The following is a 19794-nucleotide window of genomic DNA, read 5'->3' on the forward strand; positions in this document are numbered from 1 at the left end:
GGTTCCCCCCCCCCCCCCCCCCAATCATTTAAAATGGCCTTCAGCCTTAATTGTTATGTTTTGTTTACAAATTGGCTCTTCAGCACTTGAAATTGAGAGGAAATTCCAGAGTTTTATTTTTCAGGCTAAAGAAGTTAACCAGAAGTTTCCTTTGAGAAATTTGATTAACATGCTCTCCCATTATCTCCACCTCATTTGTCTTTCCATTAAGAAAACTGACATTTAATGTCCCTCCTGCCCCTCTTTCAGTGAGCGCATTAGCATGCGGCAGTCCAAAGTGGATAAACTGTACGCTGGTCTGAAAGACCTTGCTGAAGAGAGGAGAGGCAAGCTGGACGAGAGGCACAGGTTGTTCCAGCTCAACCGGGAGGTGGATGACCTGGAGCAGTGGATTGCTGAGAGGGAGGTGGTCGCAGGATCCCATGAACTGGGGCAGGACTACGAGCATGTCACGGCAAGTACACTGGGCAGCAGGTGAGGGCTCAGGCAGTGAGCAGTGGTATGGAAGGCCGTTTGCATTCCTTGTCTGTGAGCAGACAAAACGCCCTGGATTAAAATCAAAGGTCTTGGGGTTGTTTCAGCTTGGTGTTTTTTAGCAGTGAGTGACCTTAACTTAGGTTGACTGACCTCTCTGTGCCCCCTCTCCTCCAGTAGTAAAAGGAGATGGAGGCAGTGCCTTCCTCTGCTGCAGTGAACAAGAAGGAAACCTGACCAATAATAATAGGTTTTAGAGCTAAGATCTGTTGTTCGTAAGTCGTGGGCTTACTGGTTACCTCCTGCTTAGAGGCAGTTTCTTTGCAAAGGACATTCATGTGATCAAGAAATAAATTGTTCACAATAGTCTCACTGATTTCTTTATGCCCATCCCTATTTCAGATGTTACAGGAACGATTCCGGGAATTTGCTCGAGACACAGGGAACATTGGGCAGGAGCGTGTGGACACAGTCAATCACATGGCAGATGAACTCATCAACTCTGGACACTCGGATGCTGCCACCATTGCTGAGTGGAAAGATGGCCTCAACGAAGCCTGGGCTGACCTCCTGGAGCTCATTGACACAAGAACACAGATTCTTGCCGCCTCCTATGAACTGCATAAGTTTTACCATGATGCCAAGGAGATCTTTGGGCGTATACAGGACAAACACAAGAAACTACCTGAGGAGCTTGGGAGAGATCAGAACACAGTGGAGACCTTACAGAGAATGCACACCACATTTGAGCATGACATACAGGCTCTGGGCACTCAGGTGGGTAGGGGAGCTGTGTGCCCACACACGTTGTTGTTATGCATTTGGGAGAACTTAGCAGTCCATAAACTTCTAAGTTTGCCACATTTGCAAACATCGTTAGATGAGGGTCCCCATGATTAAAATAGGTAAATAAACCATATGCATGCAAAAGCATTTGCAAGTTAGTGGCCTCAACAAGAGTTTGTATTTTGTTAGTATATCCCTCTAGAATAATTTCTAAAATAATACCTTATTATTTTTCATCAGCCAGGCTTTGAGTTATGTATTCGGAAAGAGGGAAAACAGGATTCTAATGTTTTAATATGGGTGGTCATTTTTCCCTCAGTATAAAATGGCTAACACTAAAACTATTTAAGCGATGTTTAACAAATAACAGTTTAACGTTAAGATTCTAGTATAATCACTCTTTTTCTAACCTCTGCACAGTTTCTTGTTTAATCTAATGCCTTTTAGTTAAAAAATAAATTGGAAATTTCATTATTCTAGAGAAGAAGCCAGTTTTGTTAATGATATCAGCCCTGAGGATGTGTCAAAGGTTTCGTTCTTGCCTGTTGAGAGCATATTATCTAGTGCAGCGGTCAGCAAATTTTTTCTGTTAACGGCCAGATAGTAAATATTTTCAGCTTTATGGGGAATAGAGTCTATTGCAGATACTCAGCTCTGCCATTGTAGTATAAAGCAGCCACAAACAATATGAAAATGAATGGGTATAGCTGTGTTCTAGCAAATCTTTATTTACAAAAACAGGCAGCCAAGATTTGGCTGTGGGCCAGTCCCTAACTAGTGCATCAGCCTCTTAGGACTTTGGTGTACTTTGGGATTTGTTCTGAGCAGGGACCACCTTGACTGCCATCATCTTCTCACTTCCCCATAATTCTTAATTCCTGATGCTTGCTGTGGCTTCTCCATCACCTCTCTAAGCTTCAGTTCCCTAATGCTTGAGGATTGAGATGATATGTGCAAAACACATGCTATAGTAAGAGCTCTATAAATGTTTTCTAATTATTGTCATATAACAAAAGCTTAGGAAAACTTTTGGGGTGCTTGGAGACAGAGTTAGAAAACACCTTAGCATCAGCACATCTTTTCTGTATAACTGGAAAGTCATTTACTTTTAGAACTGCAAGAGACTCAGGGACAGTGAGGGAGCCTGCCCAAGGTCCAGTAACATCCAGGACAGGAAGCCACTCCCTCAAGCCTGACAGTCTCCACCTCACTGTACCTACTGGGCTAGGTAATTAGCAGCTGCAAAAGGACTTGTGCCCTTTCTGCAAGTACTGACCCAGTCCAAGTCACATTGGACGCTGTGTTTTGATATTTTTCAAGTTTAAATGTCCTATGGTGAGACCTCTTCCAGGTATTATATATATTGTTTTCCGCAACATCACATAGCAATGGAGAGGCATTTTCAAAATGTGTTCTTCATGGCAGTTTCTCATTCATGATAAAAATATACCACAAAGGAGCAGATTGGGTTGGGTTTTTTTTGGAATATTTCTGGATGTATTCCTCTCATACTACAATGGAGAGGCATTTTCAAAATGTGTTCTTCATGGCAGTTTCTCATTCATGATAAAAATATTACCACAAAGGAGCAGATTGGGTTGGGTTTTTTTTGGAATATTTCTGGATGTATTCCTCTCATACTCTCTTTATATCTCAGGCTACCTCCAGAGAACCTTTCCTGACTAAGCTCTTCTGCTTGCATTTCTGTAGAATTTCATTTGTATAGAACTAAATAATATAGTTCAATAGATTTATAGAAAACTTGGGTTTTTATGACTTGGATCTCCCCAGTGAAACTGAGAGCTCCTTGTGGAGCAAGGGCCACGTTTTGACTTAGTGCTCTCTTTAGCATGTAAGCAGAACTGCGTGTGGCATGTGTGTGATGAGGGTGATGGGGTGAGAGAGGGAGGCCAGGGGTCTGACCTGGCTCCTCTCCCCCATGGCTTTGCAGGTGAGGCAGTTGCAGGAGGACGCGGCCCGCCTCCAGGCAGCCTATGCGGGTGATAAGGCTGACGACATCCAGAAGCGCGAGAATGAGGTCCTAGAAGCCTGGAAGTCCCTGTTGGATGCCTGTGAGGGACGTAGGGTGCGGCTGGTAGACACAGGGGACAAGTTCCGCTTCTTCAGCATGGTGCGTGACCTCATGCTCTGGATGGAGGATGTCATCCGGCAGATCGAAGCCCAGGAGAAGCCAAGGTAATACTCCCGGCCTCCTGGACAGGAGGAAATCGGGCTCACTGACCCTCAGTTAATGCATAGAAGGGACTTCCAGAGAGAACCAAGAGCCTTGAAAGCAGGTGTCGCCTAGCACTTTGAAGCCAGAGCAGGGATGGGGAGGTGTTTTGGGGAGCTGCCACTGCTTCAGTTGTCTCCTGCACACTATTGCCAAGGAACATGGGACCTGATGTTGTCAAGCCCTCCCTGGTTTCCCCTGTCCCCAAGTCCCACCATCACCCAGGCCCTGGATCGGGGTCAGTAGATTTTGTTCCATGAGAAGCTCTCACAGCTCTAATGGTTGCTAATTTCTAAGCTGGTCCCACTCTGTGTATCTCTTCACATCTGAATAAGGAGACCATCACAGCTGCTAGTGGGAACACACGTCCTGAACCTTTGGCAGCATCAGTTAATTGCTTCTGTGCCTTCTTGAAAAGAGTCTTTCTGGATTGCATTTCAAAGTAAAAATTTAAACAGAAACCCAGTGCTTTTTCTGGTGTCCACCTAGAAACCATTTTGAATTATTCAGGCATACACACAAAAGAAAAAGTAGCCTTATTCTAAATTTTTGGGTTTTATGGCTGATCTTGAATTAGGCTATCATTGTGCTATAGCTCCAGTGACCCAACCTCAGCTCAGACTGGGAATTTGTCCTGAAAGGTTAATTGGGCCATCAGACAATTTCTTTCAAATTAATTATGTTTTAAAATCTGCACATTTATTTGATAAAGCTTGATCTCCTAAAGGAGGTATTGTTTGTCTAATTTTAGGGATGTATCATCTGTTGAACTATTAATGAATAATCATCAAGGTATAAAAGCCGAAATTGATGCTCGTAATGACAGCTTCACAACCTGCATTGAACTTGGGAAATCCCTGTTAGCAAGAAAACACTACGCATCTGAGGAGGTAGGCTACTGCTCTGGGGCTGCAGGGTGAATGCAGTTGGTGTTAAGAAGTAAAATGACTTTATTTTGTGTGCATATATGTGTGTATGTGCATGCTCTTATATACACACAGAGAAATATGTACTTACATTCATGTACCTATGTGTGCATGCACACACACACACACTAAATATGTTTTGAAACTCCTTGTTTCTTTCCTGTGTGTCTACAATAAGATAATTACACAAGACTCTAGGCCCAGAGCTGTAAATCTGTGGTGCACAGAAGGCAATATTTGAGGGCCCTGGGTTGGAAAACGGCCTCTCTTGCCTCCTCCATCAGCACTTTTCCTGCTTGACACTCCTTCTCCATCGCAGAAGCCCTAGATCACTTTGCTGTTCAGTGGATGGTTGCTGATTGTGGTTAGGTTGATGGTAATAGATAGGTAAACGATGAGTTCATGGGAATGGATGTCCTCAGGGAGGTCAGGACATTGCCCCTTTGCTGTCCCTCTCTTCCTGAATGTGTTCCCTGCTGGGAGCCCCCAAGTCTGGGGGCCCAGTGTGTTGTTGGTCTTCTCACAAAGCAGCTTTGGGCAGGCCCCCGCCTTCCTCTCAGTTCCTTCTAGAAGGAGTTTTGCTTTGCTTTGCTTTCCTCTCCCGATGTGTACATAAACTGAGCAGTTCTTAGATATTTGCTGGCTAGCAGTGGTCTCTACAGAAATCGCATATTTCTTGTATGAAGTGACCCATCAAGGGGGTGTGGTGTGTTTTATTAAGATGTCCTGGGGTCCTTCTTTCCATACAGATCAAGGAAAAGTTACTGCAGTTGACGGAGAAGAGAAAAGAAATGATTGACAAGTGGGAAGACCGATGGGAATGGTTGAGACTGAGTAAGCACGCACTTGTTTATCTTTCTGTTCTTTTTGGTTATTTATGGAAAGCATGCACATTTATTTTCCTGCTTTAATTGACATGATGTTATCACTTAATGATTTTCAGAGTTCTGGATGCTTCCTTTTTAGTGTCCTATATCATCATTTCATGCTAAATATTATTTTTAAGAAGTTCCCTGTGGCATATTCATTATTTTTCACTCCATGATCGATCTCTGTTGCAAGTGGAATTTGGGTTTTCTTTAGGAACAACACAGGGATGACAGTTTGGCATCCTTCTGGTAGAGTACAGATAGAATCCCCTAACCCCAGTTATCTTCAAGAATTCTTATTTCAGAATCAAGACGGTTGGATAGTTGGCCTGATCAAGTCTTATATTTGGAATTCATAGTGGAAGGCTGATTATATAATAAAATGAAAGCTAACATCTTTTAAGGTTTTGCAGTGAACTGGGCATTGTTCTAAGTGTTCCTTGTGTATTTCTGCATTTACTCCCCACTGTGACCCTGTGAGGTAGATTCTATTTTAAATCTTCATTTTATGAAGGAATATTTGAGCAAACACAGCGTTTACAGTGTATAATATTGGAAATAGAATTTCATAATTGGCATGAACACTGCAAATAGTCCAATTCAAGCATTATTTACCATACTTTGCCATTCTGTGTTGGCGCACTGGGCTCTGTCCTTATATATTCTGGCTTCATTTGTGCATACCGTGGGCACTTACTAGAAACAGAATTGAAGAGGCCTTTTCTGAAAGGTGTGTAGAAGACCTAGTGAAAGCACACCCTGTCAGGCTGGAGCCCTCAGAGATCCCACTTTTGACCACTCATTGGATGAACATTTTGAGAATTCCAGGGCAGTGTCATTCAGTTCAGCGAAACCCATGTTGCACTCTGGGGACACAACGATGATGTGCATCTGCTGCAGCAGTGGCATCTTCTCCATGAGGCCATGTTGGGGCTGCCAAGGTGTTGAAAGGAGACAGCCAGCCAGCCTGCTCCTAGAGGCGCCAGTGCTTCCACAGTCCGTTTCTCACCTGGCAACCCAGGCATTGCTGCATGAGATGCAGTAAAAAGGAAAGTCAGTAGTAGCACTAACTCTCCATCCCCTAACTGTAGTGGAAGTACTGCTCTGTTTTCCACACATGTGGAGGGACTGAACGAAGCACAGCAAAGGCCTTAGCCCGTATTGCCCCCGTCTGCTGAGATGCTCCCACTTCATTCCCTCCCTCCCAGCACCCTAAAATAGAACACAGCACTACCACCCAACAAAGGGTGATTTAGGAGAGCCTGCTCCAGCGATGTGAGCTGGCTGTGTGGAGATGGTGAGTCCCTGCAGGGCTCTGAGGCAGTAGGCTCTCCTTGAAGTAGGCTGAGTGAGCACAGCATGCGTTCTAGACCTGCGCTGTCCAGTATGGTGGCCACTGCCCTGCACGTTGTCTGTTGAGAACGTGAAGTGTGTTCAAATTAAGATGTGCAGTGAGTGTGTGCCATAAGTATAAAATTTACATCGGATTTAGACTTAGAAGAAAAATAGATCTCAATTTTTTATACTAGTTACATGTTGAAATGATAGTGTTTTTATATATTGGGTTAAATAAAATATTCTATTAAAGTTAATACCACCTTTGTCTTTATACCCTTTCTTATGTTTCAACTGGAAAAATTGAGGTTGCACATGTGGCTCTCATTACCTGTTAGTACATTGTTGGACAGCACTGATCTAGAGTAGCTGATAAACTGGTTGTGCAGGTAGCTGCCACCAGAGGGCAGCGGTACCAGGCAGCCAGGCCGGAGGTGACTGCCAGGTCACACCCTCCTGGCCGGCACTCACTCTTGATCCCCTGTGTAGTTTTGGAAGTCCATCAGTTCTCAAGGGACGCCAGCGTGGCCGAGGCCTGGCTGCTCGGACAGGAGCCATACCTATCCAGCCGAGAAATAGGCCAGAGTGTGGATGAGGTGGAGAAGCTCATCAAGCGCCATGAGGCCTTCGAAAAGTCTGCAGCGACCTGGGATGAGAGGTTCTCCGCCCTGGAAAGGCTGACAACAGTAAGTGGCCGCAGGTCCTGGTGCTTCACCTGTTGGTTCTCGTGGGCAGCCTGTCCTGTCTGCTTGCCTCTCAGGCTGGGAAATTTACACTATTGCTCAGTTGTTAAAAGCAGTAAGGATCTTCTTGCAGTTGGTGGCTCTCTTAGAATAGGACCTGGGGAAGGGGTCACCGGGCTGCCACCTCCTCCTCACCTCCTAGGCACCTGGGTTTATGATCACATATAATAGCTTCCTGCCTGGGAATTGATTGGTTATGTTTGTTTTTTCTTTTGATCTGCTTTTCCTCTTATATCTCTTAGAAGTTTTGATTTCAAGGAGGCATGGTCTTAAAATTTTCTTCAGAGTTTCAGAATTAGAATTCCCACCAAGTAGTAGCTTGATCCTAGGCCATTGTAAATTCTTTCCATTCCTGATAACCTCTTCTGCCAACATAAAGGCCTTAGAATAGGGCCTGTGCACTGGTATTTCTTCTCTCAAGACTTTTGCACTCCTGGTAGAAAGCTGATTCTTTGCGATGTACAAAAATGGTGTTTCTTTCTGATTTCTGCAATTCTCGGGATTTAAAATGTACTTGCATAATTTTGTGTTACAACAGAACACTTTTGGTGTGTGCGTGTTGCTCATGAGATGGCTTCGTTTCAGTTAGACTGTCTGTGGCTTTTTTATGTGTTATTTGGGTTTTGGCTGCACACAGATCCCTACCGCAGCAAAGACAGCTTCCTTGAGAATTACTGCAGCTCTGTCTCTGGTGTTTGTCTGGACTCTCATGGGGAGTCCAGCCTGGACCTTCAGGCTCAGGTACATTCTTCCTCAACAGAGTTGAGAACTGCATAATTAATTTAGAAACTAAATCCAAGTTCCCAGGAGGCACACAAACAACTTATAGGAATTTTGCCAGCCCGTGGAATAGACCTCCACTTCCTATAGTTTTTAGGTTGTAGCTGCAGTGCCTATGAACCTCATGCCATTTTACTCAGAATGTTGGAGCTTCTGGTTGTCCAGTGTGATTCATAATAGAAAACTCAGACAGGAGGACATCCTGGGTTCCTGCAACTCTTTCCATAAAAGAGGCAGAGTTGAGGGCTCTGCTGAACATCGCTGTATTTGCCCTCAGTTGGAGTTACTGGAAGTGCGCAGACAGCAAGAGGAAGAGGAGAGGAAGAGGCGGCCGCCTTCTCCTGAGCCGAGCACAAAGGTTTCAGAGGAGGCTGAGTCCCAGCAGCAGTGGTGAGTGGGCAGCCAAGCAGCTGGAATCGTAATTTTGGTGGCAAGTGAGGTATATGGAGCCTCTTTACTAAGCCTGTGCTCTGCTAGGCCTAACCACATGCCTTCCTATTACTTCTGTAGACTATTTAGAATCTGTGTAGTCACCCTGGATAACATTTGAGGACACCAACTTGTGCACGTGCACATGTGCACACACACACCACTCAGAATTGCCGTATGATTAAATGGATGGGGTGCACCACCCAGATTTCAGGCCAGTGGTTTTGTGGTTATGCTTTTTGAAAGTGCTGGCTGACTTCTCGTAAAGGGCAGAAATTATTCTCTATTTCCAAGACGCTAATTATTTTGCTGTGGCGTAAGTCTCCATGACAACCTCTAATGCTGCATTTATTTGGTGTGGGACAAGGGAGAAGCTGGTGGGGAGGGGGGGTGGTTCTGTAACTTGTAGTCTTATTCTCTATTTAGAGTCTGTCTATTTATAACACTTGGAAGTTTCAAGTTTTTAAAAAATTACATTATGTGAAAGAGGGTTGCTTATGTTTTTTGAGACAAAACGAGATAAAATTGACTAATCCCCCCCCATTTTCTCTTTCTCCTCTTCTTCCTTTCTTCTTCCCTTCCCTCTTCTGTCCCCCCCGCCCCTTACCTAACAGGGATACTTCAAAAGGAGAGCAAGTTTCCCAGAATGGTTTGCCGGCTGAACAGGGATCTCCACGGGTTAGTTACCGTTCTCAAACCTACCAAAACTACAAAAACTTTAATAGCAGACGGACAGCCAGTGACCAGCCATGGTCTGGACTGTGAAGTTTACTACCATTTGTCAAGAACCACTCTTTCTAAATCCTGTTGGTTTGACCTTTTAGCTTTTCCTTCATCCAAAGTGTTAAAATTTTTACTTAATTCATAGCCTTCCTTGGTTTCATATTTGTTTGCATTTAATTCATGTTTATTTGCCTTGTTTATTTATTGTGAGCTTTTTACTTTATTAAGATTTTACAGCGAAACCTTTACATGAGTAATTGAAATTAAGTGAGAGTACAGCATAATGAAGAAGAAAACTAGAATCTAACAGGTATGACATATCCAGTTATACTAACAGGGCTCAGTTCTATGCTATATATAGCCCCCTTCACAGATGTTGTTAACCTGCAATAGTTTACTAGTAGCTGAGAAGACTGGTGTATGAGGAAGGAGACACTTGAGTACTAAGATTAAAAACTAAAGTCAGCAGTGTAACATTCCATGAAGGATTCATTCATTTATTGAAGATGACAAAAGGAAGTCAGATCTACTTAGGAATCTATTTTAATTTTAGGTACAAAGTCTCAAATGTTTTGGACCCTCAGGTCATTTATCACTTTTTAGAAACCAGTTCCTTTCTTTTTTCTGCCAAGTCCTAAATTGACAGCTGTGGGCTTATTTGCAGTATATGTTGTTGCAGTGGCCTCAGGAGTAAAGTGCCTGCTGACTACTGCCACCACCTCTGTCTTGGTCACTGAAGCACTGCCAGGACTCAGGACATGGCAGGTGACAGCGTTCTTAGTGCAGTGGCCTCAGGAGTAAAGTGCCTGCTGACTACTGCCACCACCTCTGTCTTGGTCACTGTAAGCACTGCCAGGACTCAGGACATGGCAGGTGACAGTGTTCTTACCATGTTTTGGAAGCCTGCCTACCAGACTTCCAGGCCTCTCCATTCAGTCAGTGACTTCGGGGTGTCAAACTTTTAATTTTTCAAACAAATGGAACAAAAGCCATTCTGGTTCATCCTGATTACTTGAACGGTGCACTCGGTGGACCGTGCCTAGGAACACTTGCATGCCTCCTGGCCTCAGAAGTCATTATAGGGTCTGTAGACAGAAACTCCATTGTGTGTCTTAGATGAATCTTCTGATTCATTGCTCATTTTCTCAAGACTAGGAGAGTTTTATTAGGATGGCATTTTTCAAGCCACCAGCAGGGATTGAAAATGTTTTAACAGAAATCCTTTTCCTTAGGAATAAAAGCTGATGAAAGAGGTGATTTCATGGTACTGATAAAAACAAAACAAAACCAAGTCCATATTACATCAAAGCCTTGTGAGACATTCACTTGCTCATTTGCCATATGTAGATGTGTGTTAGTGGAATCAGAAACATGTTTTGATATATGTTCCCCATGAGTTAAGTCTAATTTGTCTTTTCATTTCATGATGCATGTCTTTTTTTTCTTTTGTCAGGATAACATCATATAGCATCTTGTTTGTTTTTCTTATCTCTATGTACATATCTATCTACTTATGACTGTAGATGGGTATATAGATAGATGCCAAGCTTCTTATGTTCTGGGGGTAGTGTGCACCATTAATGGGTCTCTGCCTTAAAACACACCAAAATTAATTTTAGAAAAAGCTGCTGCTTCACTTTTGGTCATTAGGGCGCCCCAGTGTGTTTCTGGCTCCAAATTATATTGTGTGTCATTGATCTATATGTATATATGTGATGTTTCCATATATATGTGTTTAAATTTTTATATCATTAGGACTGATACCCAATTTTATGCTTTTTATATTCAGAAGACCAAAAAAAAAACCACCACATGAGAGAAATGCTATGATGCTTTCAGCATTTGCTCTCACATGCCTATTTTTATCTAGATTTTTATTTTATTTTATTTTATTTTTTTTTCCCTTTTTGTCTTTTTTACTGACCGGTAAGGGATCGCAACCCTCGGTGTTGCGCCTGCACCGCGCTCAGCCAGTGAGCGGGAACCGGTCTCCACATGGGATCCGAACCCTCAGCGGGAGCGCCGCCATGCTCCCAAGCGGTGCACTCTCCAGTGCGCTACCGGGCTGGCCCTTTATCTAGATTTTTAAATTGTAGCTTGCCAGAACAAATTTTTAATTACAATTGGATCGTATTGGAAGAAGCCTTTTCATTTTTTAGAGTGACGGTGCAGAGACTCAAGTTAATGAACTTGAAAATAGTGCTGCTTCGTGCACTTTGAAAACCAATTGGGTGTTTCCTGTTTTACTAGATGTCACGTTGCATTTATGTTCACCTTCTGATTTGAGTATCTCAGGTGTGCCCGGCCACTAAAGCACTCTGGACTAATCGCTAAAGAGAAGCAATGTGGGGTGGGGTGGGGTGGGATGGGGTGTATTCACATGTACCCACTGTTTGATCATAGCACATGATTTGCTTTTGATGTTTGTCTCTAGTGGTGTGTTGTCTGTTGGCATGCTTAAAGCACATGTCCATTAAAATTCATTTTGTTCTTTTATTTTCCTTGTTTTCTTGGTCAGTGATACATTTGCATAAACATTAATTAACTCTGCATACTGGTTTGGGGTTTTCTCTTTCCTTCTAACTCCAAAGAAAAAATTTTTGCTGCAGAATATCCCCCAGAAGAGGCTTCCCTGGCTTTACCTACCTTGAAGTCTGACCAAGTATGATAAACTTTAGCCTTTCTCAAGTAAACATTTCCATCCAGGTCATTGCTGTCAGTAGCAGTTTTCAAGTCAAACCTGCAGCACTAAATTTTTTTTTTTAACCTGGTTTCTGTACATACTAACCCCATGTCTCTCTGGACTTACACCTGGCTCAGGCGTTCCACACCAAACTCACACTTCCTCCTCACAAGAAATTTCCTGAAATCTCACACTAGAACAGATTTGTCAACTTTAAAATCCACTCACATCCTTTTGACTCAGGGTTTTGTTATTTGGTTATTATTTCACCTCCTGCAACTCTCTTTTAAAAATGGAGAGGGGAATATTTAAATACCTTTCTGCTCATAAGTATCTGTCTAAAGGCTGTGACTTGCAAGGTCAGGATGATCACCATGCATCCCCCCTCCCTAATAATCCATCTTCCACACTGCTGTGCGGGTAAAGGGTTCTAGTCAAGAACACCCTTATGTTGCATAGCTCTAGTCTCGCCCTGATGCTAATGGTGATAGTTTGTAGAGACATACGTAAACTTGTGATTTTCCCTCTCTTCCCAAGTTTTCACTAGCCCTTTTCCCAAAGAATTAGTTTTGTTGAAAATCAAGCTTTGGGCCCAGCCATTTAGATGAGACCTAAATGAGAAATCCTGTTCCCGCGAGTTGACAGATCTGAGTGTTCAAGTGGTTGTGGCCATTCTACCGTTTATCCTGTCAAGGTCGTTGCTGCTAATTTGGTGTCATCTTGGTTCTGGGCAGCAGTGGTGGGGGACGTATCTAATGAGCGTGCCATTGACACCTCCATGTTTGTCCGTGTATCAGGGGTACAGGTTGCCTGTAATCCACTAAAGCATCAGCCACACCCAGCTTTTGTAACTTGCTAATCCCACACCCTGGGTGTATCAGCCAAGCAGTGGTGGGGGACGTATCTAATGAGCGTGCCATTGACACCTCCATGTTTGTCCGTGTATGAGGGGTACAGGTTGCCTGTAATCCACTAAAGCATCAGCCACACCCAGCTTTTGTAACTTGCTAATCCCACACCCTGGGTGTATCAGCCGGGGGCTGCTACAGTTAATGGCACACAGTTGGTGGTACACAGGCTGAAAGTGATAATGAATCAAGACCCTACTACATTTCCAAAGCCGAAAAGCCATGAGGGGTACAATTTAAATGAGCTTGGGAAGGAACACTCCCGAAGACGTCTCCAGCCTGAAGGGTCAGAGCCGCTGGAAGCCTGGCTGTCTCTGGGTTTTCTCGTCTCAGTGCAGCAAGGCACCGTGATCAACCAACCCGTGATGGGGAAGGCCCTGATTCTGTCTTTGTTTGGGGGTAAATAGCTGTGTGGTGTTGAGTGACTGTGATTGGCTTTTCCAGCTCCTTTAACACAAACTACAACCTACTCACGAAACAACTTCGGCAGATGTGGTTCAATTGATGTTTGTTGACTTGCCTCATTTCCTTCCAGCTCTTAAGTTCCCAAGTCTAACTGGGATGGTAGATGTGAAATGCATGATTGCCGTCCTAATTTCTGCATGTGTTTATGACGATGTGTTGGGGAGGGGGAGCCAGAGAGCATTTTCAAAAACCAAAGGTCTTTCCTTGTCTTATTTTGGGGGAATGCCATGTAGTTCTGATAGTGTTGTCTGTTGGTCTATTTGAGAATGCCTTTTTGCTTAAACTTTCAGCCCTTCTGGTAGCATCTTTGGTTGTAAGGTGGCTGCTGTATAACGTCCACTCTCTCTCATATTTAATATGTGTGATTGTTACTGTTGTCCTTTTGTTTTAAAGTAATCATAAGAGGAGATGATCTCAGTTATATTAGAGAAAATGGATTGATCAGAGGAATAGAGTGCAGTAAAACTCATACTGGCATTTCGCTTTTCTCATTTCCCCATAAATGGGCGGGTATTAATCCTTTCCCACCTTCTAATGTCCTTGGTGTCCAGCTGGCTTTGTGGGGTGTGCGATGGTTTTACTGTACTGCCTCGATCTGTGCCAGGCATTTATACACAGCCACAGTGCGAGTCAGTTAGAGCGTATGTGGTCACCCCTGTGGCTCATGGGCTTACCTGAATGGCCTCTCTGCTGTCCCTAGATGGCAGAAGTGGTGGACACAAGCGAAATGGTCAACGGTGCTGCGGAACAGAGGACGAGCTCAAAAGAGTCCAGCCCCATTCCCTCCCCCACCTCTGATCGCAAAGCCAAGACTTCCCTCCCGGCCCAGAGTGCTGCCACTTTACCGGCCAGAACCCAGGAGGCACCTTCAGCCCAGATGGAAGGCTTCCTGAACCGGAAGCATGAATGGGAGGCCCACAATAAGAAAGCCTCAAGCAGGTAACAGCAGCAAAGGCTGAGGCGATATGATGGGAAGTCAGCTCATTAAAGAATGAGGTGGGCCCCTCTTGAATTGCAAAGGGAGTGTGTGCTCATGTAGGTTCATTAATTCAATAGCTCCGTGGGCATTGAGTTCCTCTTGGGACTGACATTGGAAAGCAGGTGTAGGGTGCTTCTTACTCACTGAGAGAAGGAAAGGTTTAATGTGGAGGGGAATAACTAGAAGGGGTTTTAGTAGTTCATCCTGAGAAGGAATTTGCTAGACTGAGATTGAGGAGTCTTCCCTACCTTACGTGAAATGATTTTATTGTAGGACTCCTTCTGGGATATTTTAAAGACATTCACCATTTTCCTGGTCTTATCTCTATATCAGTCTTTATATTCATTATTTCCCAACAGCCCTTAATTTTTTTTAACAGATGAAATGGAGACTCTGAGAGGTTAAAAAAGCTCACTTTCTGTAGAAACCTAGTAAATGGCAAAGCTCGGGTAAAACTTATATCTGACTTCAAAGTCTGTGTGCTTCACAGTAAACCAAACTGCCTGGAACCACCATGTATGGTTGTGCGGGTTGTACACTGCACAAGAGGTGATGCCATCTAAGGGCTGCTGTTCACGTTGAGGATGATATAGATTTATATGTTCATACAGGCAAGTGTTCTAATAAAATTAGTATAGTATGGCAGTTTGCCATATCGTGGACAAAAGGCCACCTTATTCTAATTCACCCAAAGGTACCATAAGTCTAATGCCCTTGGATCTGCCTCTGTCAAGTTGCTGAGCCACATAAAGAATGAAGCTGAGACTAGAGGGAGCTTCTGCTTGAAGCATGTTTCAAATAAGGAGCCTGGCCTATATCTCATTATTATAAGAGGGTACTACAGCAAAGAGTACTAAATACCAATAAAAATCTCTCCCATCAGAGCTAGGAATACCTTTATTCAATAGAAGAGTACACCATCTTTTCCCCAAATTCAGAGAGATGTATTCCCTGAAAGCCTGCTGCTGTAGCAACATGTGCCGTCCCAGGAGTCCCCATGGAGAAATTTTGTTCTACTGTTTAGTTTTAGCAGAATTTAGGAAGGGCTTTTAGTAAGGGTCATATCATGTATGAAGATCATTTTTATGTTAATCAAATTCCTAATCCTTTAAGGGAGAGTGGTGTAGAGCCTTGACATTCCTTTCTTTACTGCTCAGGTCCTGGCACAATGTTTATTGTGTCATAAATAACCAAGAAATGGGTTTCTACAAAGATGCAAAAACTGCTGCTTCCGGAATTCCCTACCATAGTGAGGTCCCTGTGAGTTTGAAAGAAGCCATCTGTGAAGTGGCCCTTGATTACAAAAAGAAGAAACACGTGTTCAAACTGAGGTGAGAGTTACTTTTTTTCGTGGTTGCCAGAGAGTGGGTGCTGTGTTTATTTTCACTCCAGAGGTTGGTTTTCTTAGATACTGTGATCAGTTGCTTTTCTTTTCTGCCATTTAAATTATCCCCAATAAAGTGAAAAACCAATTTGGCATCTTGGTGAGGGTCAGTGGCCAGCCACCAGCTTCCCCGTGGGTAATGGTGTAGCTGAGCATTGAAGGAAAAGGAGCTTTCATTTCTATTACATGGATGTTACTGTTTCCTTAGACTTAAGGTGAACTATTCACATTTCACAGTTTAAGGGAAGCATAGAAAAATAGTTTCTCCGTTTTCTCAGATTATCCAGACGCAGGAGACGCTGTTCTTTGCTCATGAGTTATCTGGAGATGGATCAAATGAGTCATCCTGGAGAAGGATGGAGACAAACAGAAAATGTTGGGTGGGGCCTGGGCCCTGTCCTCCCCTGACCCTCCCAGTGGATGTTCCAGCTGCCCCTGGAACCATCTAGTTCCAAATGTCTCTAACTTGTAGGACACATAACTCCCCACAGAGGGGATCCAAGCTAAGAAATTCTCCTCATACTTGGAAATGGACAGAAAAATCATTTTATCTTTTAAAAATGTAAAAAGCAAACATTTTAGTGGTTAGGATGTTGCTTACTTTAATACTGATTTGCTCTGTTGCATTGGGATCTAAAAAGTCTTTAGTTCTGTGTGTTTCATGCCAATTGGACCAGGCCAAGCCCTACAAAGGAGAGAATTTCAAATGGTGTGATTTATTATGCCCTATTGATGAGCAGTGTAGGCAGGTTCTTGGGGCCTTTGAACACTTTTCATTTTGTAAGACAAGGCATAGACAGCATGACTCCTTGGCTGCTTTCCCCTTTGTATTCCCTTGATGCAGCCTTAGAGAGTCGGTGTATTGGCAAAGGGCTCTGCTACACCAAGAACGACCTCTTCCTTTTAACAGTAATGGAGTGAATGATTGAACCTTCTGAGCCTAAGGACCTCTCAATGTCACTGATGGTCTCGTAAATGTGGTTTCTCTCATTTGGTGACATGTAAAAAGAAAAAATCTAGGAGACCGTTTCTGTATGTCTATTCAGAGACTCTGAAATTTGTAAATGTAGGAGATAGAAGCTCAGTAGTGGTTTTCAAAAGCCCTCATCATTTTTAAGAGCTGTCTCTCTTAATTCAACTAAGTGGTGTTTGCCACAACAAAGCCACATGTTGTTTTCAGGGCTTCTTTGATCCTTCCAGGGGATTGAAGCACCAACTTGCCTGGCCCAATTGTATGGCTTCTTGATGTCCAAAGGGGACCTGTGCTGGACCTGTGCTGGTCCAGTGTGGGTCCTCAGGCATAGTTGGTAATGTATGCAGAGCTCTGATTGGCGTTTCCGATGTGATTCCTGTGGCCTGCTTGTATCCTACATAGGATATGGGAGTTGGGGGGGTCCTGTGCTGGTCCAGTGTGGGTCCTCAGGCATAGTTGGTAATGTATGCAGAGCTCTGATTGGTGTTTCCGATGTGATTCCTGTGGCCTGCTTGTATCCTACATAGGATATGGGAGTTGGGGGGGGTTTATTTTTCTGAAGTTAAATTGTGACTTACTTTCTTCCTTGAAATTACAGACTAAATGATGGCAATGAGTACCTCTTCCAAGCCAAAGATGATGTAAGTTTTTAAGTTTTATTTTCTCTAAATACCTAGAAGTTTGCAAGTATTCATGGAATGATAGGCTTTATTCATGTTATTCAAACAAGTAATGATGAGTAATGGCTTCTATCATCTGGTCTCCACGGTTGCTAACACTGGAAGGTGTTTAGTTCTCTTTATGTCTCTGGAAGGCAGTGTATACCATCTCGCTCCCCCTTGCCAAGGGAGGAGAGCTAGTGCAGGGTCCTTTGGAGTCAATGGAGGAAATCCCTGCCCACCTCCTCCCAGTGGATGAGGTACAGAGAGGTGGTCCCAGGACTGGGCGTGGATCCTGATGCCTGGTCAGGAGCCTTCCCGCCATACCCTATTACCTTTAGCCAACTATTTCATGGTTGTATTCTACCTTGAGGAAAGAGAGGGTCAATTGATGGAAAAATGACCTTCCTATCACTCTGAATTTGAAAAAGCACCTTCTAGGGTAGGACCTGATACCCAAAAAGGTTGAGACCAGTCTTTCAGCTCTTGCAAGTTTGTAGGACAATATACCAGAGTGATGACCTTCAGGTACTGTAAAACAATTCTCGTGAGAGGCTGAGCCGTGTTCACTCTCCTGTACTGATAAGCAGATGTGTGTTTGGGGACATTGCCCAGAAGTGACTCTGCTCACCCCTCAGTTAGCCAGATGCACCGATCCCAAACCTTTCCACTGATGGAGGCCTGGACGGTCGTTCAGGTGGAGCCAGAACACTTCACACCCATACCTCTTAGTTGAGTCTCAACCGGTGTTCCCTCTATCCAGGAGGAAATGAACACATGGATCCAGGCCATCTCCTCCGCCATCTCCTCTGATAAACATGAGGTGTCTGCCAGCACCCAGAGCACGCCAGCATCCAGCCGGGCACAGACCTTACCCACCAGCGTCGTCACCATCACCAGCGAGTCCAGTCCTGGCAAGCGGGAGAAGGACAAAGAGAAAGACAAAGAGAAGCGGTTCAGCCTTTTTGGCAAAAAGAAGTGAACTTCTTTCCTTCACCTCCTGCCCTTCTCATATCTTTTCAGTGAAATTCCAGCATGCAAGCTCAGAACCAACACATTACTCTCTGTGCCTAATGTTCCTCAATGTGGTGGATTTTTTTTTTTTTTTTAATTTATAGAGCATTTCTAGGGGGTGGGGGAAACACACCTAAACACTTTATCTCCAAGTTACAAAAGTTTGAGGTGCAGAGGGAAGGCCAGATTTTTTTTAATGAAATTATATAGATTAGATCTCAATATTTAAACTGTTCCTCAATTTTGTGAGGCTGTGTTGGAAATAACCCGCCTCTAGTGCTGTTGGTATGCAAGGCAGCGGTGCTTAAACAATATTTCCTGTGCTCACCAGAGACAAAATGTACCAATCTCCTGACACCATTCTCTTCCACTTACTCTCTCTTCCGGTGGTTACCCTGAGTCTTGACTATTACAGGTGCCCACAATGGGGCTAACCTTTATTATACAGATTGTGTATTATGATCTCGCTGCAGCCATAGTGCAGCTCCATGTTAACTACAGACCAAACCATTTGTATCTGGCATCACTTACTAACACATGACATGCAGCTTTTCTGCATCAATTGCGACGATGGGTAAGAATGTCGGTATACACGAAGGAGTAGAAAACAGAGACTTTTAAATAATCTGTAATTTCAATTTTTTTTTCTTGCTGAAATACATTATATTGTATGTTTGAGATAATTCTAGTACAAAGTATAATAAAACTAGATGTATAATAAACCCTTTAAATCATTGGTAAGTGTACAAGTGGAACTGAAGCATTTATTGGACAAAGTAATGTTACTCTAATGGTTACTTGCTCGTGCGTTGCCACACTGTGTTATAATTTGCTTCATTACCTTGCTATTTGATACATAGTGTGCATTTCTCTGTCACTGTAACTATTGTAATGAGAAACTTTCATCTTACTGCACAATCAAAATGGCATTGATAGGAATGAACTCCAGAGGCTGGGCCTGACAGGGAGGTGGTCGCTCAGGCCTGGTGCTCAGTTGTACGACCTGTACCTCTCAACTTTTGCCCTATCTGTTAAATATATGCTATGTCATTAAATGCTTTTAAATCTAGCAGTGACTGATTGTTGTTTTTCCTCTGCTGTGCATGCATGCCAAGTAGGGAAATTGCAAAAGGAAAAATAGCAACCAGGAAACATTATACAGTCAATCTGGGTTGCTCTTTTGCATTTTTGTACATGTATGGTACACCAGCTTTGAAAACTACAGCAAACAGAATAATAAATGTGAATGTTTTGTATTTGGCATCCAAATTCTATCTTTTATTTGTGAAAATGTCATAATAGAACGTGCTAAACCTGAGCTCTGAGACATGGGTCGGCAAACTTTTTCTGAGACAGGGGTTGGCAAAGGGCCATAAATAGTAAATATTTTGGACTCTACGGACCATACCATCTTTGTTGCTCAACTCTACT

General features: G+C 43.4%; 1 protein-coding gene across 2 annotated transcripts in view; it reads left to right on the forward strand.

Annotated features, from left to right (window-relative positions):
• Positions 1 to 19432, forward strand: part of SPTBN1 (spectrin, beta, non-erythrocytic 1) — a 136352-nt gene extending 116920 nt beyond the window's left edge. The window contains exons 25-36 of one of the 2 annotated variants that reach the window (XM_008573354.1): positions 250 to 454; positions 877 to 1251; positions 3212 to 3456; positions 4245 to 4383; positions 5169 to 5253; positions 7113 to 7309; positions 8424 to 8536; positions 9190 to 9253; positions 14055 to 14293; positions 15491 to 15664; positions 17289 to 17331; positions 18113 to 19432. In XM_008573354.1, coding sequence (XP_008571576.1) covers positions 250 to 454; positions 877 to 1251; positions 3212 to 3456; positions 4245 to 4383; positions 5169 to 5253; positions 7113 to 7309; positions 8424 to 8536; positions 9190 to 9253; positions 14055 to 14293; positions 15491 to 15664; positions 17289 to 17331; positions 18113 to 18331 — 2098 coding nt within the window. In that variant the 3' untranslated portion in view covers positions 18332 to 19432. Of the gene's footprint in view, positions 1 to 249; positions 455 to 876; positions 1252 to 3211; positions 3457 to 4244; positions 4384 to 5168; positions 5254 to 7112; positions 7310 to 8423; positions 8537 to 9189; positions 9426 to 14054; positions 14294 to 15490; positions 15665 to 17288; positions 17332 to 18112 lie in introns of those variants that run through there. The other variant, XM_008573355.1, reaches the window with a different exon arrangement.
• Positions 19433 to 19794: the final 362 nt, after the last annotated feature.

The sequence above is a fragment of the Galeopterus variegatus genome, unplaced genomic scaffold (genome assembly GCF_000696425.1).
Source record: "Galeopterus variegatus unplaced genomic scaffold, G_variegatus-3.0.2 Scaffold909, whole genome shotgun sequence".
Taxonomy (NCBI): Eukaryota; Metazoa; Chordata; class Mammalia; order Dermoptera; family Cynocephalidae; genus Galeopterus; species Galeopterus variegatus.